Genomic DNA, 19,031 nt, shown 5'->3' on the forward strand with positions numbered 1-19,031 from the left:
TTTCCTGTCTTAAACTCCTTCATGCTCATGGACATAATGGACATATAAGGATCTCCATGAAAGGGATAATCATTCATAACATAACTACTACTGACAAATGGCGTTCAGTTTGCCCATTTGCCATTTTTCAAAGCAGAAGCAGACAGTGTCCCAGACAAGATAATATATTATGTGGTCCACACATTTCCTGGATAGGATTTATAACCACTTTCCTTTGGAATTTACACAGAAGTCTCTGTGCATCTCCTCGGGATACTGAGCTGAGCCTCCAAAAGAAGGTCTAATATTTATTATCTTTCTGCTATTCACATAATTGTCCTGGAAAACCTCAAAATGCTGGTTAAGTCACTGTTTAACTACGAGAGACAGGTCGGCCTGCAGTAACGTATTCTTTGCTCTCTTGTTTTTAATCCTGTGTACCGCATTTACTCTAAAATCAACATTAAAGTAGCAAATCATTAAAAATGTTTTTTAGCATCTTAATAGGTTCCACATGGAGCAATGCAAGGAGAATGTAGGCTTACAGCGTGTTTATTCAATAGCAAAAATATAAACTCCTTAATCCACAAGAGGCAGGCAAGTCCAAACATATATATCTGATTTTCAAGGCGTGGGGTACATAAGTAAATGCCATTTGGTCCTCATTAAGTCTAAAAGCAACAACACATTTATGTTCCAAAGTAAATTTACTTGCAGGTATCCCCAGCAGCAGGATATTCAAAAGCAGCAAAAATGTGGGAAATACCCATAATGCAACACACAGTTAATATCAGATTGTTTACATACATGAAAAAGCACGTCACCCATCTCTTTTTATGCATACATATAATGTTTTAAGATATTTTAACACTGTGCAAAGATCTCTGTGAGTATTTTTTTTTCATACTTTTTGCCGCTGAAGACAGAAGAACTCTTGAATAAATACAAACAAATGCCTCACATAATATCAGAAGCATTTTTCAAAATGCTTCGATTTTATTTTGAAGTTTAATCGCTTAACTGCATTTGTGCAGACAAACCCACAGAGCACATGTGAATCTTTCCGTGCTCTTTTGTCAACCACAATATACAGTGGGGCAAAAAAGTATTTAGTCAGCCACCGATTGTGCAAGTTCCCCCACCTAAAATGATGACAGAGGTCAGTAATTTGCACCAGAGGTACACTTCAACTGTGAGAGACAGAATGTGAAAAAAAAATCCATGAATCCACATGGTAGGATTTGTAAAGAATTTATTCGTAAATCAGGGTGGAAAATAAGTATTTGGTCAATAACAAAAATACAACTCAATACTTTGTAACATAACCTTTGTTGGCAATAACAGAGGTCAAACGTTTACTATAGGTCTTTACCAGGTTTGCACACACAGTAGCTGGTATTTTGGCCCATTCCTCCATGCAGATCTTCTCGAGAGCAGTGATGTTTTGGGGCTGTCGCCGAGCAACACGGACTTTCAACTCCCGCCACAGATTTTCTATGGGGTTGAGGTCTGGAGACTGGCTAGGCCACTCCAGGACTTTCAAATGCTTCTTACGGAGCCACTCCTTTGTTGCCCGGGCGGTGTGTTTTGGATCATTGTCATGTTGGAAGACCCAGCCTCGTTTCATCTTCAAAGTTCTCACTGATGGAAGGAGGTTTTGGCTCAAAATCTCACGATACATGGCCCCATTCATTCTGTCCTTAACACGGATCAGTCGTCCTGTCCCCTTGGCAGAAAAACAGCCCCATAGCATGATGTTTCCACCCCCATGCTTCACAGTAGGTATGGTGTTCTTGGGATGCAACTCATAATTCTTCTTCCTCCGAACACGACGAGTTGAGTTTATACCAAAAAGTTCTACTTTGGTTTCATCTGACCACATGACATTCTCCCAATCCTCTGCTGTATCATCCATGTGCTCTCTGGCAAACTTCAGACGGGCCTGGACATGCACTGGCTTCAGCAGCGGAACACGTCTGGCACTGCGGGATTTGATTCCCTGCCGTTGTAGTGTGTTACTGATGGTGACCTTTGTTACTTTGGTCCCAGCTCTCTGCAGGTCATTCACCAGGTCCCCCCGTGTGGTTCTGGGATCTTTGCTCACCGTTCTCATGATCATTTTGACCCCACGGGATGAGATCTTGCGTGGAGCCCCAGATCGAGGGAGATTATCAGTGGTCTTGTATGTCTTCCATTTTCTGATGATAGCTCCCACAGTTGATTTTTTCACACCAAGCTGCTTGCCTGTTGTAGATTCACTCTTCCCAGTCTGGTGCAGGTCTACAATACTTTTCCTGGTGTCCTTCCAAAGCTCTTTGGTCTTGGCCATGGCGGAGTTTGGAGTCTGACTGTTTGAGGCTGTGGACAGGTGTCTTTTATACAGATGATGAGTTCAAACAGGTGCCATTCATACAGGTAACGAGTGGGGGACAGAAAAGCTTCTTACAGAAGACGTTACAGGTCTGTGAGAGCCAGAGATTTTCCTTGTTTGAGGTGACCAAATACTTGTTTTCCACCCTGATTTACGAATAAATTCTTTACAAATCCTACCATGTGAATTCATGGATTTTTTTTTCACATTCTGTCTCTCACAGTTGAAGTGTACCTCTGGTGCAAATTACTGACCTCTGTCATCATTTTAAGTGGGGGAACTTGCACAATCGGTGGCTGACTAAATACTTTTTTGCCCCACTGTATGTTCAGGCGTTGTGATGTGTTTGCGTGCATGTGCATGCATGTGCGTGCTGCATCTAGGTCCTCTTTAAGCAGAGGGGGTTCATCCTCCAGCAGTGACAGATGGTGTTGAAGAGTCGACAGCGGCAGGAGGCGCAGGGGTCGCAGCACAGCAGGTGAGGGGAGCAGCTTTCCATCAAGCGTCCGCAGCGACGCGCCGGAGTTACGAGGTTCGACTTGTGCTTCTAAAGCAATTCCAACAGAGACAGAATATGTGGAAAAAGCACGAGTCAGTGGAAGAAGTGGAAAAGTCTTTTAAATACATGTGAACTATTTGACCCCCCGACTCATGGCAGCTCTACAAAGCGTTTTAGTGTTGTTTCGGTTTTACAGCCATTAACTTCACTGTTATTACTAAACGATTTTTTTTAAATCAGCCTTTTGGCAAAAGCTTCAACAGTTTGTTTTGTTGTTATTTTTTAAATTTAGGCACAAGTCCTGTTTACTCTTTTAAGAAAAATCTCACTCACTGAAACACGTTTTGTTGCGAGAGTTCTGACAGGGACTATAAGAGGGAGTCAAATTCATCCTACATCATAGGACAACACATACAGTGCACTTGATCTAAAGTGGGCCAGACCACTTAAGATGGAAATTCACTTTTCTAACAATATGATAACATTTAATTACACATTCATTTTTTCCTGAATTTAGGCCCTTAACCCTGGAGAACCCATGGGGTCAAATTTAACCCTATAGGTTCTCCAGGGTTAAGTTTGACACCCATGGACTAGAAAGATCGAGCGTATTTCTTGCATAGTTGCTTTTCTTCTGTGACTTTAATGGTAAATCTTCTCACATACAAGGTCTTAAATAATCAGACCTCATCTTATCCTAAACACCTCATAGTACTGCATGTGTCATGGTCCTGAGTCTGACGACTCAGTGTTTTGTTTTTCCTAATATTCTATGTTCTTGTTTATTCTGATTATGTCTTTTGTTAAGGTTTGCCATTTGTTAGGTTTCTGTTCTGTGCCTGCCTGCTCCCATGTCTCTGTGTTCCCTCTGTCTGGCCTGCAGTAACGTATTCTTTGCTCTCTTGTTTTTAATCCTGTGTACCGCATTTACTCTAAAATCAACATTAAAGTAGCAAATCATTAAAAATGATTTTTAGCATCTTAATAGGTTCCACATGGAGCAATGCAAGGAGAATGTAGGCTTACAGTGTGTTTATTCAATAGCAAAAATATAAACTCCTTAATCCACAAGAGGCAGGCAAGTCCAAACATATATATCTGATTTTCAAGGCGTGGGGTACATAAGTAAATGCCATTTGGTCCTCATTAAGTCTAAAAGCAACAACACATTTATGTTCCAAAGTAAATTTACTTGCAGGTATCCCCAGCAGCAAGATATTCAAAAGCAGCAAAAATGTGGGAAATACCCATAATGCAACACACAGTTAATATCAGGTTGTCTACATACATGAAAAAGCACATCACCCATCTCTTTTTATGCATACATATAATGTTTTAAGATATTTTAACACTGTGCAAAGATTTCTGTGAGTATTTTTTTTCCGCTGAAGACAGAAGAACTCTTGAATAAATACAAACAAATGCCTCACATAATATCAGAAGCATTTTTCAAAATGCTTCGATTTTATTTTGAAGTTTAATCGCTTAACTGCATTTGTGCAGACAAACCCACAGAGCACATGTGAATCTTTCCGTGCTCTTTTGTCAACCACAATATATGTTCAGGCGTTGTGATGTGTTTGCGTGCATGTGCATGCATGTGCGTGCTGCATCTAGGTCCTCTTTAAGCAGAGGGGGTTCATCCTCCAGCAGTGACAGATGGTGTTGAAGAGTCGACAGCGGCAGGAGGCGCAGGGGTCGCAGCACAGCAGGTGAGGGGAGCAGCTTTCCATCAAGCGTCCGCAGCGACGCGCCGGAGTTACGAGGTTCGACTTGTGCTTCTAAAGCAATTCCAACAGAGACAGAATATGTGGAAAAAGCACGAGTCAGTGGAAGAAGTGGAAAAGTCTTTTAAATACATGTGAACTATTTGACCCCCCGACTCATGGCAGCTCTACAAAGCGTTTTAGTGTTGTTTCGGTTTTACAGCCATTAACTTCACTGTTATTACTAAACGATTTTTTTTAAATCAGCCTTTTGGCAAAAGCTTCAACAGTTTGTTTTGTTGTTATTTTTTAAATTTAGGCACAAGTCCTGTTTACTCTTTTAAGAAAAATCTCACTCACTGAAACACGTTTTGTTGCGAGAGTTCTGACAGGGACTATAAGAGGGAGTCAAATTCATCCTACATCATAGGACAATACATACAGTGCACTTGATCTAAAGTGGGCCAGACCACTTAAGATGGAAATTCACCTTTCTAACAATATGATAACATTTAATTACACATTTATTCTTTCCTGAATTTAGGCCCTTAAGTTTGACACCCATGGACTAGAAAGATCGAGCGTATTTCTTGCATAGTTGCTTTTCTTCTGTGATCTTCTCACATACAAGGTCTTAAATAATCAGACCTCATCTTATCCTAAAGACCTCATAGTACTGTATGTGTCAATTCAATTCAATTCAATTCAATTTTATTTATATAGCGCCAAATCACAACAAAAGTCGCCTCAAGGCGCTTCATAGATACAGAGAAAAACCCAACAATCATATGACCCCCTATGAGCAAGCACTTTGGCGACAGTGGGAAGGAAAAACTCCCTTTTAACAGGAAGAAACCTCCAGCAGAACCAGGCTCAGGGAGGGGCGGGGCCATCTGCTGCGACCGGTTGGGGTGAGAGAAGGAAGTCAGGATAAAAGACATGCTGTGGAAGAGAGACAGAGATTAATGACAGATATAATTCAACGCAGAGAGGTCTGTTAACACATAGTGAGTGAGAAAGGTGACTGGATAAAGGATGAACTGAAGCTCCGCCATCACGTGATGTCACATGCTGCTGTTTCTGATGTCACTTCCAGAAAAAAAAAAAAAAAAAAGAGAAAGGTGACTGGAAAGGAAAAACTCAATGCATCATGGGAATCCCCCGGCAGCCTACGTCTCTTGCAGCATAACTAAGGGAGGATTCAGGGTCACCTGGTCCAGCCCTAACTATATGCTTTAGCAAAAAGGAAAGTTTTAAGCCTAATCTTAAAAGTAGAGATAGTGTCTGTCTCCTGAATCCAAACTGGAAGCTAGTTCCACAGAAGAGGGGCCTGAAAACTGAAGGCTCTGCCTCCCATTCTACTGTTAAATACTCTAGGAACAACAAGTAGGCCTGCAGAGCGAGAGCGAAGTGCTCTAATAGGGTGATATGGTACTACAAGGTCCTTATGATAAGATGGGGCCTGATTATTTAAGACCTTGTATGTGAGGAGCAGGATTTTGAATTCAATTCTGGATTTAACAGGAAGCCAATGAAGGGAAGCCAAAACAGGAGAAATCTGCTCTCTCTTTCTAGTCCCTGTCAGCACTCTTGCTGCAGCATTTTGGATTAGCTGAAGGCTTTTCAGCGAGTTTTTAGGACATCCTGATAATAATGAATTACAGTCGTCCAGCCTGGAAGTAATAAATGCATGAACTAGTTTTTCAGCGTCACTCTGAGACTGGATATTTCTAACCTTAGAGATGTTGCACAAATGGAAGAAAGCAGTCTTACATATTTGTTTAATATGTGCATTGAAGGACATGTCCTGGTCAAAAATGACTCCAAGGTTCCTCACAGCGTTACTGGAGGCCAAGGTAATGCCATCCAGAGTAAGAATCTGCTTAGATACCATATTTCTAAGATTTTCAGGGCCGAGTACAATAACCTCAGTTTTATCTGAATTCAGAAGCAGAAAGTTAGCGGCCATCCAGGTCTTTATGTCTTTAAGACATTCCTGCAGTTTAACTGATTGGTGTGTGTTATCTGGCTTCATGGACAGATAGAGCTGGGTGTCATCTGCATAGCAGTGAAAATGTATGCTATGTCTTCTAATGATGCTGCCTAAGAGAAGCATGTATAGTGCAAACAGAATTGGTCCCAGCACTGAACCCTGTGGAACTCCATAATTAACCTCAGTGTGTGAAGAGGACTCTCCATTTACCGTACATGAACAAATTGGAGTCTATTAGATAGATATGATACAAACCACTGCGGTGCAGTACCTGTAATACCTACAGCATGTTCAAATCGCTCTAATAGGATATTATGGTCAACAGTATCGAACGCTGCACTGAGGTCTAGCAGGGCAAGCACAGAGATGAGTCCACTGTCAGAGGCCATAAGAAGATCATTTGTAACCGTCACTGAAGCTGTTTCTGTGCTGTGATGAGCTCTAAAACCTGACTGAAACTCTTCAAAGATGCAGATGATCAGTTATCTGTTTGACAACTACTCTTTCAAGGATTTTTGATATGAAAGGAAGGTTGGAGATTGGCCTATAATTAGCTAAGACTGCTGGGTCTAGCTCATGGTTCTGAGTCTGACGACTCAGTGTTTTGTGTTTCCTTATAATATTCTATGTTCTTGTTTATTCTGATTATGTCTTTTGTTAAAGTTTGCCATTTGTTAGGTTTCTGTTCTGTGCCTGCCTGCCTGCTCCCACTTCTCTGTGTTCCCTCTGTCTGTCCATGGTGTCACAGTGTCTGCTCGTGAATCTGTCTGTTAAGTTCAGTGTCTTGTCCGGTTCTCTGTGTCTGTGAGTTTCCTGTTTTATTCGGAAGGTCGGTGTCTCATGTGAGTGTTCTCAGCCTGACGTCTGTGTCTCGTCAGCCCTGATTTCTCCCAGGTGTGTTCCCCTCCTGTGTCCCATCCCATGATTACTCCTGTGAGTATTTAAGCCCTGTGTGTTCTCCTGCCTGTTGCTGGTTTGTCTGTTTGGGTCCCCTGCGGGTCTGTTTTTGTCTCTAGGTTTCAGGTTTGTTATATTCTTAGTTTTCCCAGTTTAGGCTTTGTCAGTTCTGTTCTCGCCACCCTCGCCTTTTGTTGTATGTCATCCTCCTCAATAAAAGCCCACACATCAGTAGTGCCTGCATCTTGGGTCCTTTAATAATTCCCACACGGTTTGCCGTGCTGACAGTATGTTTACTGTTGCTTTACTGATGGTTCCTAGGATATTTAAAAGTAAGGGAGGGTGAGCCTTCATCTTCAAGACTCCTCTTCTATGAACCAGCTCCCAGTTTGTGGAGACAGACACTGTCTCTACTTTGAAGATTAGAGTAAGCGCTTTCCTTTTTGATAAAGCTTATAGTTATGGCTGGATCAGGTCACCCTAAATCCTCACTTAGTTATGCTACAAAAGGTCTAGACTGCTGCAGGCTCCATGATGCACTGTGCGCTTCTTCTTGATTCACTCACTATGTGTTTATACACCAGTCTGCATTTAATGATTTGTTATTATTAATCTCTGGCTCTTGTCCACAGTGGGTCATTTGCCCTGTCTCCATCCCTTCACCCTCAGTCAGTCACTGCAGATGACCACTGTGCCATCCTCTACAAATTATTTCTCATGCTGTAATTCATTCATAAGTGTCCTCTTTCTACAGTTTTCTTAATACTGGGTCGTTTAGATACCTGATTTATAATTATGTGGCACAAAAAACTGTGAAAGTCATGTGACTCAATCCGAGTCTTATAAGACAAAAAGCAGTTGTAAAAAAAAAACAACTAACGTAGGTTGATGCACTTTCCACAATTGCCAGAGCAAAGCTGTTTAACTGTCCACCCTTTTCTCCAGCCTCTCACCCCACCCGTAAAACCCAGTTTTATCCATCCATAAAAACCACACATTCTTTTCCAGTTCATTTCAACCAAGTAGAAATAAGACTTCTGAGCCCTCGTTACGCTACATCAACAGCGTGGTATTCCTAACGGGTAGCTCCAAAAAACAATGTCCACTTTTTTGTGGTTGTCTAATTAATCTACAAAAATTTCAAAACAGACGATGAAAGCAGGACTTAAACTTCAAGTGACTCGTTGACAGCCGGGATAAGCTCAACACAGGAATTTATTATGAATGAATCAAAACTTTTTTGTTAATGAACGTAAATGTGACACATGCAAGTCATTTGGTTCTCCGTTTCTTTTTCATCTGGTTTGGAACTCCACGAACACAAAAGTATTTAAACAGCTGGTAAATTTCATCTGAGTTTCCTGATCTTTCTCTCATCATCCTCTTACACAGACACTTCCTCCTCTGCCTTTCTTGTTGCCATCAATTGTTGGTGTCAGTCTCTATCTCACCCGTGAGCTAACTTTCATGCTAAAACACAGTCTCAAGAGCTAAAACAGCTAAAAGTTAAAGAGCTCCTTGATTGTTAGGCTGATGTGAAAACACTGATCTGAGCACATTTCAAACTTTGCATAGATAATTGTTCGGTTTCACTGGAGGTTTTCTGCATGGAGTTTTCAAGAGATAGCTTGAAGATTGATTTGTTTGTATTGTTTTAACAAAATGGTTTCAAGAAATATGTCTTAGCAATATAAAAAACTACAACAAGTGAGTTCACGACACTGAGGGCAGGATTAAGGTCACACTGAATTTCTATCATCACTGTTAAATTATTGTGATGTGCTACGTTTTCATTGGTGGGAAATTTGATCCTTGTGGAAAACTGGGTTGTGTTGCTGTCACCACATTTTGCTGCATGTCACATGTGTTCACTGCTGTCTGGCGTTTTCCTGCCAATGGAAAGCAAGCAGCAAATTTTCAAATCCAATAAACAGGATTATAAAAAAATTGCCTAACAAACCGAAAAAGGCATTTTCAGGAACATCTTTACAAAGACTAAGGGCGTGTCACTGAAACATGTCAGCAACTACCTCTGAATACTTTTAAAAGGAGCAATTTTAGTGTTACTACTAAATCAGTGAGTTTATGACAAATAGAGTCGACAGTAAAAACTTACGGGAGTGACACTTTGGCGTGGTGGAGAAATCTTTTGCCTTGCAAACAGCCGCCTATTCTTCGCTTGGCTCCAAACTGGGAATGGAAATAAAAGCAGAGTCAAAAGATCAATTCAGTGTTTCAACAATGCAGCCCCTTGTGCACAATACATGATTAAAAATTGTAAATATGTACAATAGTAAATATTTTAAGACTCTAATACTAAATACTACAAGAATCGGCCCTTAGATTATGAAATAAGGAAACCAGGATCTCCTGTTGGAGGGAGTGTCTGGGCACCAGCCATGGTTAACCAACAGCGAGAGCAGAGTTGAAGCCACACAGGAGGGGGAGGGGTTAAAGCTGACAGCTGGCAAAGTCGGAGAACTTGGAGCACGGGCTTGTTTTACAGTAACTGGGGTCCAGAGCAGGAAATTTATACAATATGCATATTTTTCCTCAAAACAAGCCAAAGAAAACCCAGCTTTACTGACTAGAAAATGTGGGCATCATATTTGTGGAGGGCTTTAAAAACAATAATACGTTTTATTCAATTGTATTATAGTCTGTGCTTGCATGGATGCAAGGAAAAAAAGGTTATTTTTGCTAATGTTTTTTTATATGCATCATTAAGTAAATACTAAAAAGGTTTTCTCAAAGTCTGCTCATTTGTTGTCTTTGAGATCTCCATCGTCTTTTCTTTCTGGATCATCTATAGTCTAGTAGGAGGAAAGATTTATGACCGATCAGCTGAACATCTACAACTCCTTTTCCTCAGCAGGGGAGTTTCTGTCAATCGTGACTGATTTTTTCTTCTTGGCTGTGAAGCAAGAGAAAATTTTTACACATTTAGAGCTAAATCATTTATTTTGCTTTATACTTGTAAGAAGTCCAGTCAAAACAGCACAGCAGGTTTCTTTTCTTCCTCCAAATTATTTTGCCATGCCAAGCCTACAAATGGACATAAAATGGCCTGCATTTGTATAGCGCTTTACTCAGTCCCTAAGGACCCCAAAGCGCTTTACACTACATTCAGTCATTCACACACACATTCACACACTGGCAATGGCAAGCTACATTATAGCCACAGCTGCCCTGGGGCGCACTGACAAAGAGATGTTTGCTTTAAAGCGTGTTGGTATGTGATACGCATCCAAGACTCCAAGACACTGAGGTGTTTTGTTTTGGGTTTTTTTTTCACAGACAGAAATGGCAGAGAAGGTAGCCAACGTTCCACTGGAAATCAGAATTATTTGACTCTCGGCCAGCCTGGACATTCTTTTGATCATAATCGAAACAACGTTTTCAAACCACTCACCTCACATACTGGCACCAGCAACACACTCACCCTCCCATACCGAATGCTGCAGAAGTTCAACAAATCAAAAAGCCTCTCTTTTGGCTATGACTTCTTTCCTTCTGCCCCGTGACTGATAGCTGCAGCACCTTTTCTTACCATCCAGCACAACACAGATATAGTCTAAACATCTGCTCAAAAATAAAAATCGCCCCAAGGTGTTGTGCTGGATGGTAAGAAAAGGTGCAGCGCAACACCTTGGGGCGATTTTCTTTTTTTGACCAGATGTTTAGACTATATCAGCCACATTTGTGGAAAACGCCCTTTCTTGTGCCTCCTGCTGTTCCCGAGGTTCTCGTGTGCATCCTGATCTTATCTTTATTTTACTACGCTATCTGAAATTGTCTTGTCCCCCATCAATCTTCTGCAGGAAAATATGATGAACTCTCATCTCCCATGTCCTCTCTGTGCTTACATTTGAAATGTTTCCCTCACTCCTGCTTTCTCATGAAAATCAGATGGTTGGTTTTCCGTGTAGCTCAATCATATTTAGCTCACTTTTCCAGCCTCATTTAAATGTTAATAGAGCAATTGGCTGCTAAAGCCAAGTGTTTTCCCCACTTGATTATAAGATATCCACACACTGAGTGATCACATTTGTAACTGTGGTTTAGACTGTATGTCAAAAGGTGATGCTGTGTTGGTGTAGCATCTGTCATATTGCTGTTTAAAAGCAAGAATTCTAAATCAAGCTGTAAATACTTTCAATTGTATCACAATCATTTTGAGGTTAGGGGCCCTAAATATGCATTTTTCTATTAACAGTACATGCAAACAGGAAACTTTCAGCTGCTCCAAATGGAAATACAATTTTTTAACACTTGATTTGGCAGAGACTTCACACCAGACCTTCCTCACATAGTCATTCATCTGGGCTTGAGAACACAAGGAGTAGACAAGCTGAAAAGGCTGCATATGATGGGGCGATCGTGGCTCAAGAGTTGGGAGTTCACCTTGTAATCAGAAGGTTGCCGGTTCGAGCCCCGGCTTGGACAGTCTTGGTCGTTGTGTCCTTGGGCAAGACACCTCACCCGTTGCCTACTGGTGGTGGTCAGAGGGCCCGGTGGCGCCAGTGTCTGGCAGCCTCGCCTCTGTCAGTGCGCCCCAGGGTGGCTGTGGCTACAATGTAGCTTGCCATCACCAGTGTGTGAATGGGTGGATGACTGGATATGTAAAGCGCTTTGGGGTCCTTAGGGACTAGTAAAAGCGCTATATAGATACAGGCCATTTACCATATGCATCATCTCGCATGCGAGGTGATGCATATGCATTTTAGCATATGCATGTTAAGGCATTTCCCTATTTTGATTCTGCAGAATCAAAATAGGGAAATGCGTTAACCCCTAGACTATGAGACCACTGTGCACAATGCACTGTGGTCGAACTGTGGTCACACTGTGGTTGAACTCATTACATGCTACCAGCATACACTGACACTCCAGAGCTGTTTCTCAAGGAAAAGGGTTAGCGTTAAACCATCTGCTGTTGCAAATGATTATTGGAACCATTAATCATCATTTTATATGTGTAAATATTCAGCCCATTTTCCAGTGTTCCAGCTGCAAACTCTTATCATGCTGGAACATCAGAGGGAAGAAATACTGTCTTTAAAAAGAAATAAATAGCTATGATTTAAATGTGTCTCTGGTGTTTGGTATCTGGTTTTCCCCTGAAAAGCATCAGAATTGTTTTGTTCTAAGAAAAAATGTGAAGGGTGTTCTACTCCTTTCACATCACCAGAGCAAACGGGCTCTTAAAGGCATTGTACACTGTAAAACAAAATCTTAATATAAAAGTATTTTACTGTGTATTTTACAGTTTTGTATTGTTCTTCTAGAATATCATTAAATTCACATAAATAGACTGTGATTTCACATTTCAAATGTAAATTAACGTAAAATCACTGTAATCTAATAAAACATAATTTTCTTGTTTTTTAAATATTGTTAAAATACATTCACAAATGTATCATGATTTCACAAATATCTGTCCGTTATTTGAAAGATTGAACTGTTAAATTCAAATGTATGTAATGCTATGGAAAAATATATAAAATGATTCTTATAAACTTTTTTTAAATCAAATAATTATTATCATTGTTGTCATTTAGGGCGATCGCTCAAGAGTTGGCAGTTCGCCTTGTAATCAGAAGGTTGCAGGTTCGAGCCCCGGCTCGGACGCTCTCGGTCGTTGTGTCCTTGGGCAAGACACCTCACCTGCCACCTACTGGTGATAGCCAGAGTGGAACTGTAAGGCGCTTTGAGGGTCTCAAAGAGCCCTATATGAATGCAATCCATTATTATTTAAACCAACTGTTAACTGTATATTTCTGTACATTTAAGTATTATGATTTATATCGCCGCATTCATTGACCTTGTTTATAGGTAATTTCATTGTTTAATCACATTAAATTGTGCCTAATTTAATGTTTAAAAGCACTTGAAAAAGGCAAAATCCCATGTAAAATTAGGGCAACAAATTGTATTTTCATTACTGGAAATAACCGTATTTTTATGAGTAAGTTATTTTCTGATATTTTACGGTATTATTTTGGCGCCCCAGCTGCCGGAATATTACTGTTTTTTTAAGATGTTTTTTCTAACAGTGTAGAGGTGTCTGAGGCTCTGACCTCACTGTGTCACAACTGTTATGGTTTTATTTAGTTCGTTTTATTAATCCGCCCCGTGAAACTTCAACAGTTCTCCACCAGCATGACTGGATAATGTTTTTTCACATGATCAGCTCACCTAATAAACATAATATACTACTACTACACTACGTGGACCACTGCAGGGATGCTTCTCCAATAATAATCCGCAGACATTTAAAACACTTGAGATCACTTTGTTGTTGCATTACAATGAAGAAAGCAACGGCAGCTTCTTGAAGAGCAAAATACAATTATTGTTTATATTCTCAAGTTATATTGAAAATGGTGAAAAAAAACTATTTTTTGACTATATTACAGGTGAGCTTGTCTCTACAGACAGAAGCCAGACTTAGACAAACCTGGTGGACATTGTTTGTCATTTAATGCCCAAAGCTCAGAATTCATCTCAGATCATTCCATCTTCATTTTAATTTGGTTGCTTTTTTAAATTTGAAAACACAATGATAAATTTACAAAATGTGACAAATATGTGACATATACCCCCCCTCCCCCCATAACGATTGTAAACCAATGCTATGCATTAACAATGCTGAAATAAATCCTGCTGTTATCAAAGCTTTAGCGTGTGTGCTGCCTGGACTGGGAGTTCGTTAAGTTTTACTATTTTCGGGTCGTAAAGGAGATCCCTCCTCTCAGATGGATTTAGTTATGTAATTATTTATTTAATTATTGGGGGGTTTTAATGATTTTTTTAGTCTGCTTAGAATAACGCATCTGTTTATACTAAGTGCTCAGTCCTCAGACACACAGACCCACAGACCCTCATCACTCTGTGTCATTATCTATCCAGCACTGTAAGCAGCGGTATTGTCGGTGAGGCTCCAGCCTCACGACACTTTTTAATAATAATAATCATAAATAAATAAAAACTACATCAAATCAGGTTTGTGCTCATCGATCCTTACCTGTCACATTCTCCCTTTTCCGCACATCCTTCTTGGTGTCCTCTGCCCAGGACATCGGCAAGGCAAGCAGGAAGAAGCACAACAAGTGTTTGCCGGTGATCTTCCTCATGATGATGATGAGATCTGTTGATGACAATGGTGCAAAAAAACAACAACAACAACAACAACAAAAACAATCAGTCTAACGTTTAGAAGATAAATATCGGACTTTAAGGGGCTAAAGGAGGAGAAATCTGTGAGTGACGTACGCCTTGGCTGGTTGGTTCCCTCAGCTTTCTCTCTGGCTGTGAAAGAGGAGGTGGTCTGCGAACGAGGACTGAAACACGCACTCGCGACGTGATGGGCTCGATGCATAGCAGAATCTGGTTGAAGACCAGTCAGTCTACACTGAGAAATTACGGGAGAAATTACTAAATTGAAAAAGACAGGGGCGGATTTATTGGTCTTGTGGAGCCCCAAAGCAACCCCCCCCCCCCCCCCTCCTCCCCACCACCACCACCACTAAATAGGTTATGATCTTCACAGGTGTATTTTCTCACCCTTGCAGACACAGACTTGGAGCAGACAGTGTTGAAATACAACAAATAACAAGAAACTACACTTGCTTTGTGGTATTGCACAGTCCATACAAAGAATCAAACATAAAGGAATATTTAGCTTTGCATGATTATGATGGTGCAAAACAAACCCAATTTTGCAATCTGCACTTATGTAACTCTTGTGAAACTGCACAAATGTAACAACTGACCATGAAAAATGAGAGGAAATGATTTCTTGGAGTGTTCGGGACTGTGAAAAGATCCGTTAGAGAAACCTGGAAATTATATTAAAGAATGGTCTAGATTTTTTTTTTCCAACGGAGCCCCTACTTTGCTGTTGGCATTGCAAAAATATTCACTAAACATTAGCATCTGCACGGCAAGAACAACAGCTTCTTTTTTTTAAAACCACACTGATGCTGGATTTCAAACTTGCCCTGAGGGCCCCAGATCCTGTGGTTTTCATGTGTTACTGTTAGTTTGTGGTAAGTGGAGGATTTTTATTTTTATTTTTTTTTAATTTTATTATTTTTTCATGTTTGTGCAAGTGGAATAAAAACTGAGAAGAACTTCATAGAGGCCCTGCTTTTGTACCTAATCCCTTGGCCCAGAGACAACCTGTGTCAAAAACAATTTTTGAAACATTTATTCTTTGAGATTAAGTCGTGCTTTCTGGGAACATATTTCTAAATAGTTTTGCTTAATCAAATTACCTGAAGATAACACAGCAAACCAGGAGCATGGTGGGCTTCCAAAGTACAAAAACTCATTGTCTTGGGGTCTTTTGGCAAAATATGCCATGTATAGTAACTTAAAGGCACATTAGGATTTACCCAAATAATAAAAAGAGTGTGGGAACATAAACACGGGTCAGCAGCAGCCCACCTCATTGGGATTCTCACATAAAACCTTAGAATCCAACTCATTTCTGAACTGCTGAAAGAAAAAAATATACCCATATATCAAAAGTCAGAAAGATTGAAAACCTCTCCAGTATAGCTGGTCTGTCTCGTGTATACAATATAAAGAGCCTTTCTGTCCCATCACGTTGACAAATAGCTTTAAGATTAAGATTAAGATCGATCGAAGCCTGTTTTTAATATGATATATGATATGATATGTAATACCAGAACGTTTTTGAGTCATTTGTGATGAAAGTGGATCAACTGTATAGAGTCAGTCATTTACAAATGGGAGTAATCACAGGGGGAAAGTGAAATTACTCCTTTTTTTGCATTTCTCATATATGTTTCACTTGTCTTGTTTTTCTTGTGGAGCGTGTGCCAAGTTTTTGATTCTACAAACAGATGTAGCGAGCAATAACCGGAGGTTTAACGTGATAAATGAATCTCTATGGTGTTCCATCGTCTCCTCATACACTGATGCACACGTGGCAGGTAAGTTTACAAAGTTTCTCTGTGCTCTGGCTTTGAATGCAGACTTCGAGTCACGCATTTCTGAGATAAACAAAAATAAGCTGCAGTTCTCTGTCAGGTAAATTTGAATTCCCTGCAATCCTGAATTGGATAAGAATTACTATCTAATATGATATTAATTACTACATCCAAAAATGTTGGGATGCTTTTTAAACTGCAAATAAAAACAGAATGCAATGATATGTAAATGCCATAAACCTGTATTTTATTTAAAATAAGACACAGAAAACATGTCAAATGGGTAAGCTGAGGAAGTTCCCAGATGTCCTTAAACATCTGGGAGCTCAGGAGAGCATCTGCTGGACTTCTGGCAGAGGAATGTTGTCTGATAGTTGTGTGATAGCTGCACAGCAGTCCTGGGTCTTCTTTACTGTATTTTCCATTTCATGGTGCTCCAAATGTTGTCAGTTGGTGAAATATCTGGATTGCAGGCAGCCAGTTCAGCACCTTCTACGGTGAAGTCGTGCTGTTGTAACAGATGCAGTTTAGCGTTGCCTTACTGAAATATGCAAGACCTTCCCTTCTGTATTGGAGCACATATTGCTCTAAAACCTGCATAAACTTCTCAGCACCGATGGTGCCTTTCCAGGTGTGCACACTATGATTTTCATAGGCACTAATGCACCTCAATACCATCAGAGATAAAGGCTGAAGACAAGTTGATAACAAATTTCAGATTTCAGTTTTCCAGGTTGCGTCAACCCATTTAAAGGAGCTTTGATGGCGATGTTACTGGATAGTTGTCACATTTGGCTTCTTTGCATTTTAGAGCTTTAACCTGTATTTATGGATGCCCCTGTGGGCTGTGTTCACAGACAGAGATTTCTGGAAGTGTTCCTGCTGTGATTTCCCTGTTATTACTGAAGTGCTCTCTGAGCCCAAACATCACGGGCATCCAATATTTCACCCGTGTCCCTTGCACACAGAGATTTCTCCAGATTATCTGAACATTTTGACAATATTATGCTCTGTAGATGAGATTATTGCTGTCTTTACAAATGTACATTGAGGAACATCATCGTGGTAAACTTCTGCACATTTTTACTTCTGAGAAGCTCTGCCTCTCTAAGATGCTCTTTTTATACCCAGTCATGTTACTGACCTGCTGTCAGTTAACTTGCATAGTTACATAATATTCCTCAACGCCTCTTTTTAGCAGCACTTACTTTTCCAGCTTTTTCCCAACTTTTTTGGACGTGTTGCTGACATCACAGTCAAAATAAGCATTTTTTCATGAAATAGTGAAACATCTCAGTTTAAACATTTAACATGGTTTCTGGTTCTATTGTTCTATTTTGTTCTATTTTCTATCTGAAAACTGTTGTATTTGGTTTTCATTGACATTTTATACAACATCCCAACCTTTTTAGAAATGGAGTTGTATATAACTCTCACTGCAAGTGGCCATTTCTTACAAGTGTAGTGAGACAGTCAAGGCCAAGATTTGATTTGGCTGCTTGTAATAGGCATCTTTAAAAAGAGCGGTCAAAGTTTAATTCAATTTAACTTTTATTTAAGTCTGGATGAGCTGTTTTCTTCTATACATGCTTTATAATAATATAATGATAATATCTTAAAAACTCAACTCAATGAACTAAATACTAAGAGGAAAAATTAATCAGGTTCAAAACCTTAGTTTAGACATTTTCTCATTAGTATAACGGTACTTTCAGTCAGTCTTTTATTTTCCAAGGGGTCGCCACAGCAAATCAATCCACATAGTGGGTTTAGCATTGGAAGCCTTCCTGACATAGACCTCAGTGCTTGGAAGGAGCACTGGGAGTGCACTAACTTGTGGCTCCCTGATGCTGGGTTCATGTCATCTCCCTGTTTTCAACTTGTGATCTTTCATGTGCAAGTCACACATGTTAACCACTGCAATGTTAAGTATATAACACTTAACCTGCTGATGGTGGCGAAGGAAAAAGACGGTCCTGGATACGAATCCACCAGCCGGCTGGGATCTTCCTGTGCAGTTTGAATGTTCTCCTTCTGAATGTGAGCGGGAATAATTGTCTGTGTCTCTGAGTTAGCCTCGTGACAGACGAGTGACCTGTCCAGGCATCTCGCCCCATGACAGCTGGGATAGGTTCCAGCTCCCCTCCAGCCTTCAATTGAATTCAAAATCCTGCTCCTCACATACAGGGTCTTAAATAATCAGGCCCCGTCATATCGTAATGACCTTGTAGTACCATATCACCCTATTAGAGCACTTCGCTCTCGCTCTGCAGGCCTACTTGTTGTTCCTAGAGTATTTAAAAGTAGAATGGGAGGCAGAGCCTTCAGTTTTCAGGCCCCTCTTCTGTGGAACCAGCTTCCAGTTTAGATTCAGGAGACAGACACTATCTCTACTTTTAAGATTAGGCTTAAAACTTTCCTTTTTGCTAAAGCATATAGTTAGGGCTGGACCAGGTGACCCTGAATCCTCCCTTAGTTATGCTGCAATAGACGTAGGCTGCCGGGGGATTCCCATGATGCATTGAGTTTTTCCTTTCCAGTCACCTTTCTCGCTCACTATGTATTAACAGACCTCTCTGCATTGAATCATATCTGTTATTAACCTCTGTCTCTCTTCCACAGCATG

At 40.4% G+C, this 19,031-nt stretch overlaps 1 protein-coding gene across 2 annotated transcripts; it reads right to left on the minus strand.

Moving 5' to 3' along the window:
- Nucleotides 1–515: 515 nt before the first annotated feature.
- asip2b (agouti signaling protein, nonagouti homolog (mouse) 2b) lies at nucleotides 516–14,843 on the minus strand. Of its 2 annotated transcripts, XR_015126175.1 has the most exons (5): nucleotides 14,721–14,843; nucleotides 14,473–14,595; nucleotides 9,562–9,635; nucleotides 4,265–4,630; nucleotides 516–935 (listed from the first exon to the last, which is right to left on the minus strand). XR_015126175.1 is itself a non-coding variant. In XM_086272755.1 (4 exons), the coding sequence occupies exons 1-4, from the start codon at nucleotides 14,824–14,826 to the stop codon at nucleotides 4,463–4,465; spliced, it is 471 nt and encodes a 156-aa protein (XP_086128881.1). In that variant the 5' UTR covers nucleotides 14,827–14,843; the 3' UTR covers nucleotides 3,867–4,462. The 2 variants fall into 2 exon arrangements, 1 of the variants encoding a protein (XP_086128881.1); XM_086272755.1 differs by lacking the exon at nucleotides 516–935 and having other exon boundaries at nucleotides 3,867–4,630.
- Nucleotides 14,844–19,031: the final 4,188 nt, after the last annotated feature.

The sequence above is a fragment of the Aulonocara sp. 'chitande type north' Nkhata Bay genome, linkage group LG18 (assembly GCF_057382095.1).
Source record: "Aulonocara sp. 'chitande type north' Nkhata Bay isolate Kocher_YH1m ecotype deep benthic linkage group LG18, A_spYH_male_GT1.1, whole genome shotgun sequence".
In the NCBI taxonomy this organism is placed as follows: Eukaryota; Metazoa; Chordata; class Actinopteri; order Cichliformes; family Cichlidae; genus Aulonocara; species Aulonocara sp. 'chitande type north' Nkhata Bay.

Excerpts from the sequence above, each read along its gene's own strand:
- asip2b (XM_086272755.1), bottom strand. The coding sequence starts at position 14,826 with ATGCATCGAGCCCATCACGTCGCGAGTGCGTGTTTCAGTCCTCGTTCG. Across the intron at positions 14,596-14,720 it reads GGGAACCAACCAGCCAAGGC|ATCTCATCATCATCATGAGG; the intron begins GTACGTCACTCA and ends TGTCATCAACAG. Across the intron at positions 9,636-14,472 it reads GAAAAGGGAGAATGTGACAG|TTTGGAGCCAAGCGAAGAAT; the intron begins GTAAGGATCGAT and ends TTCCATTCCCAG.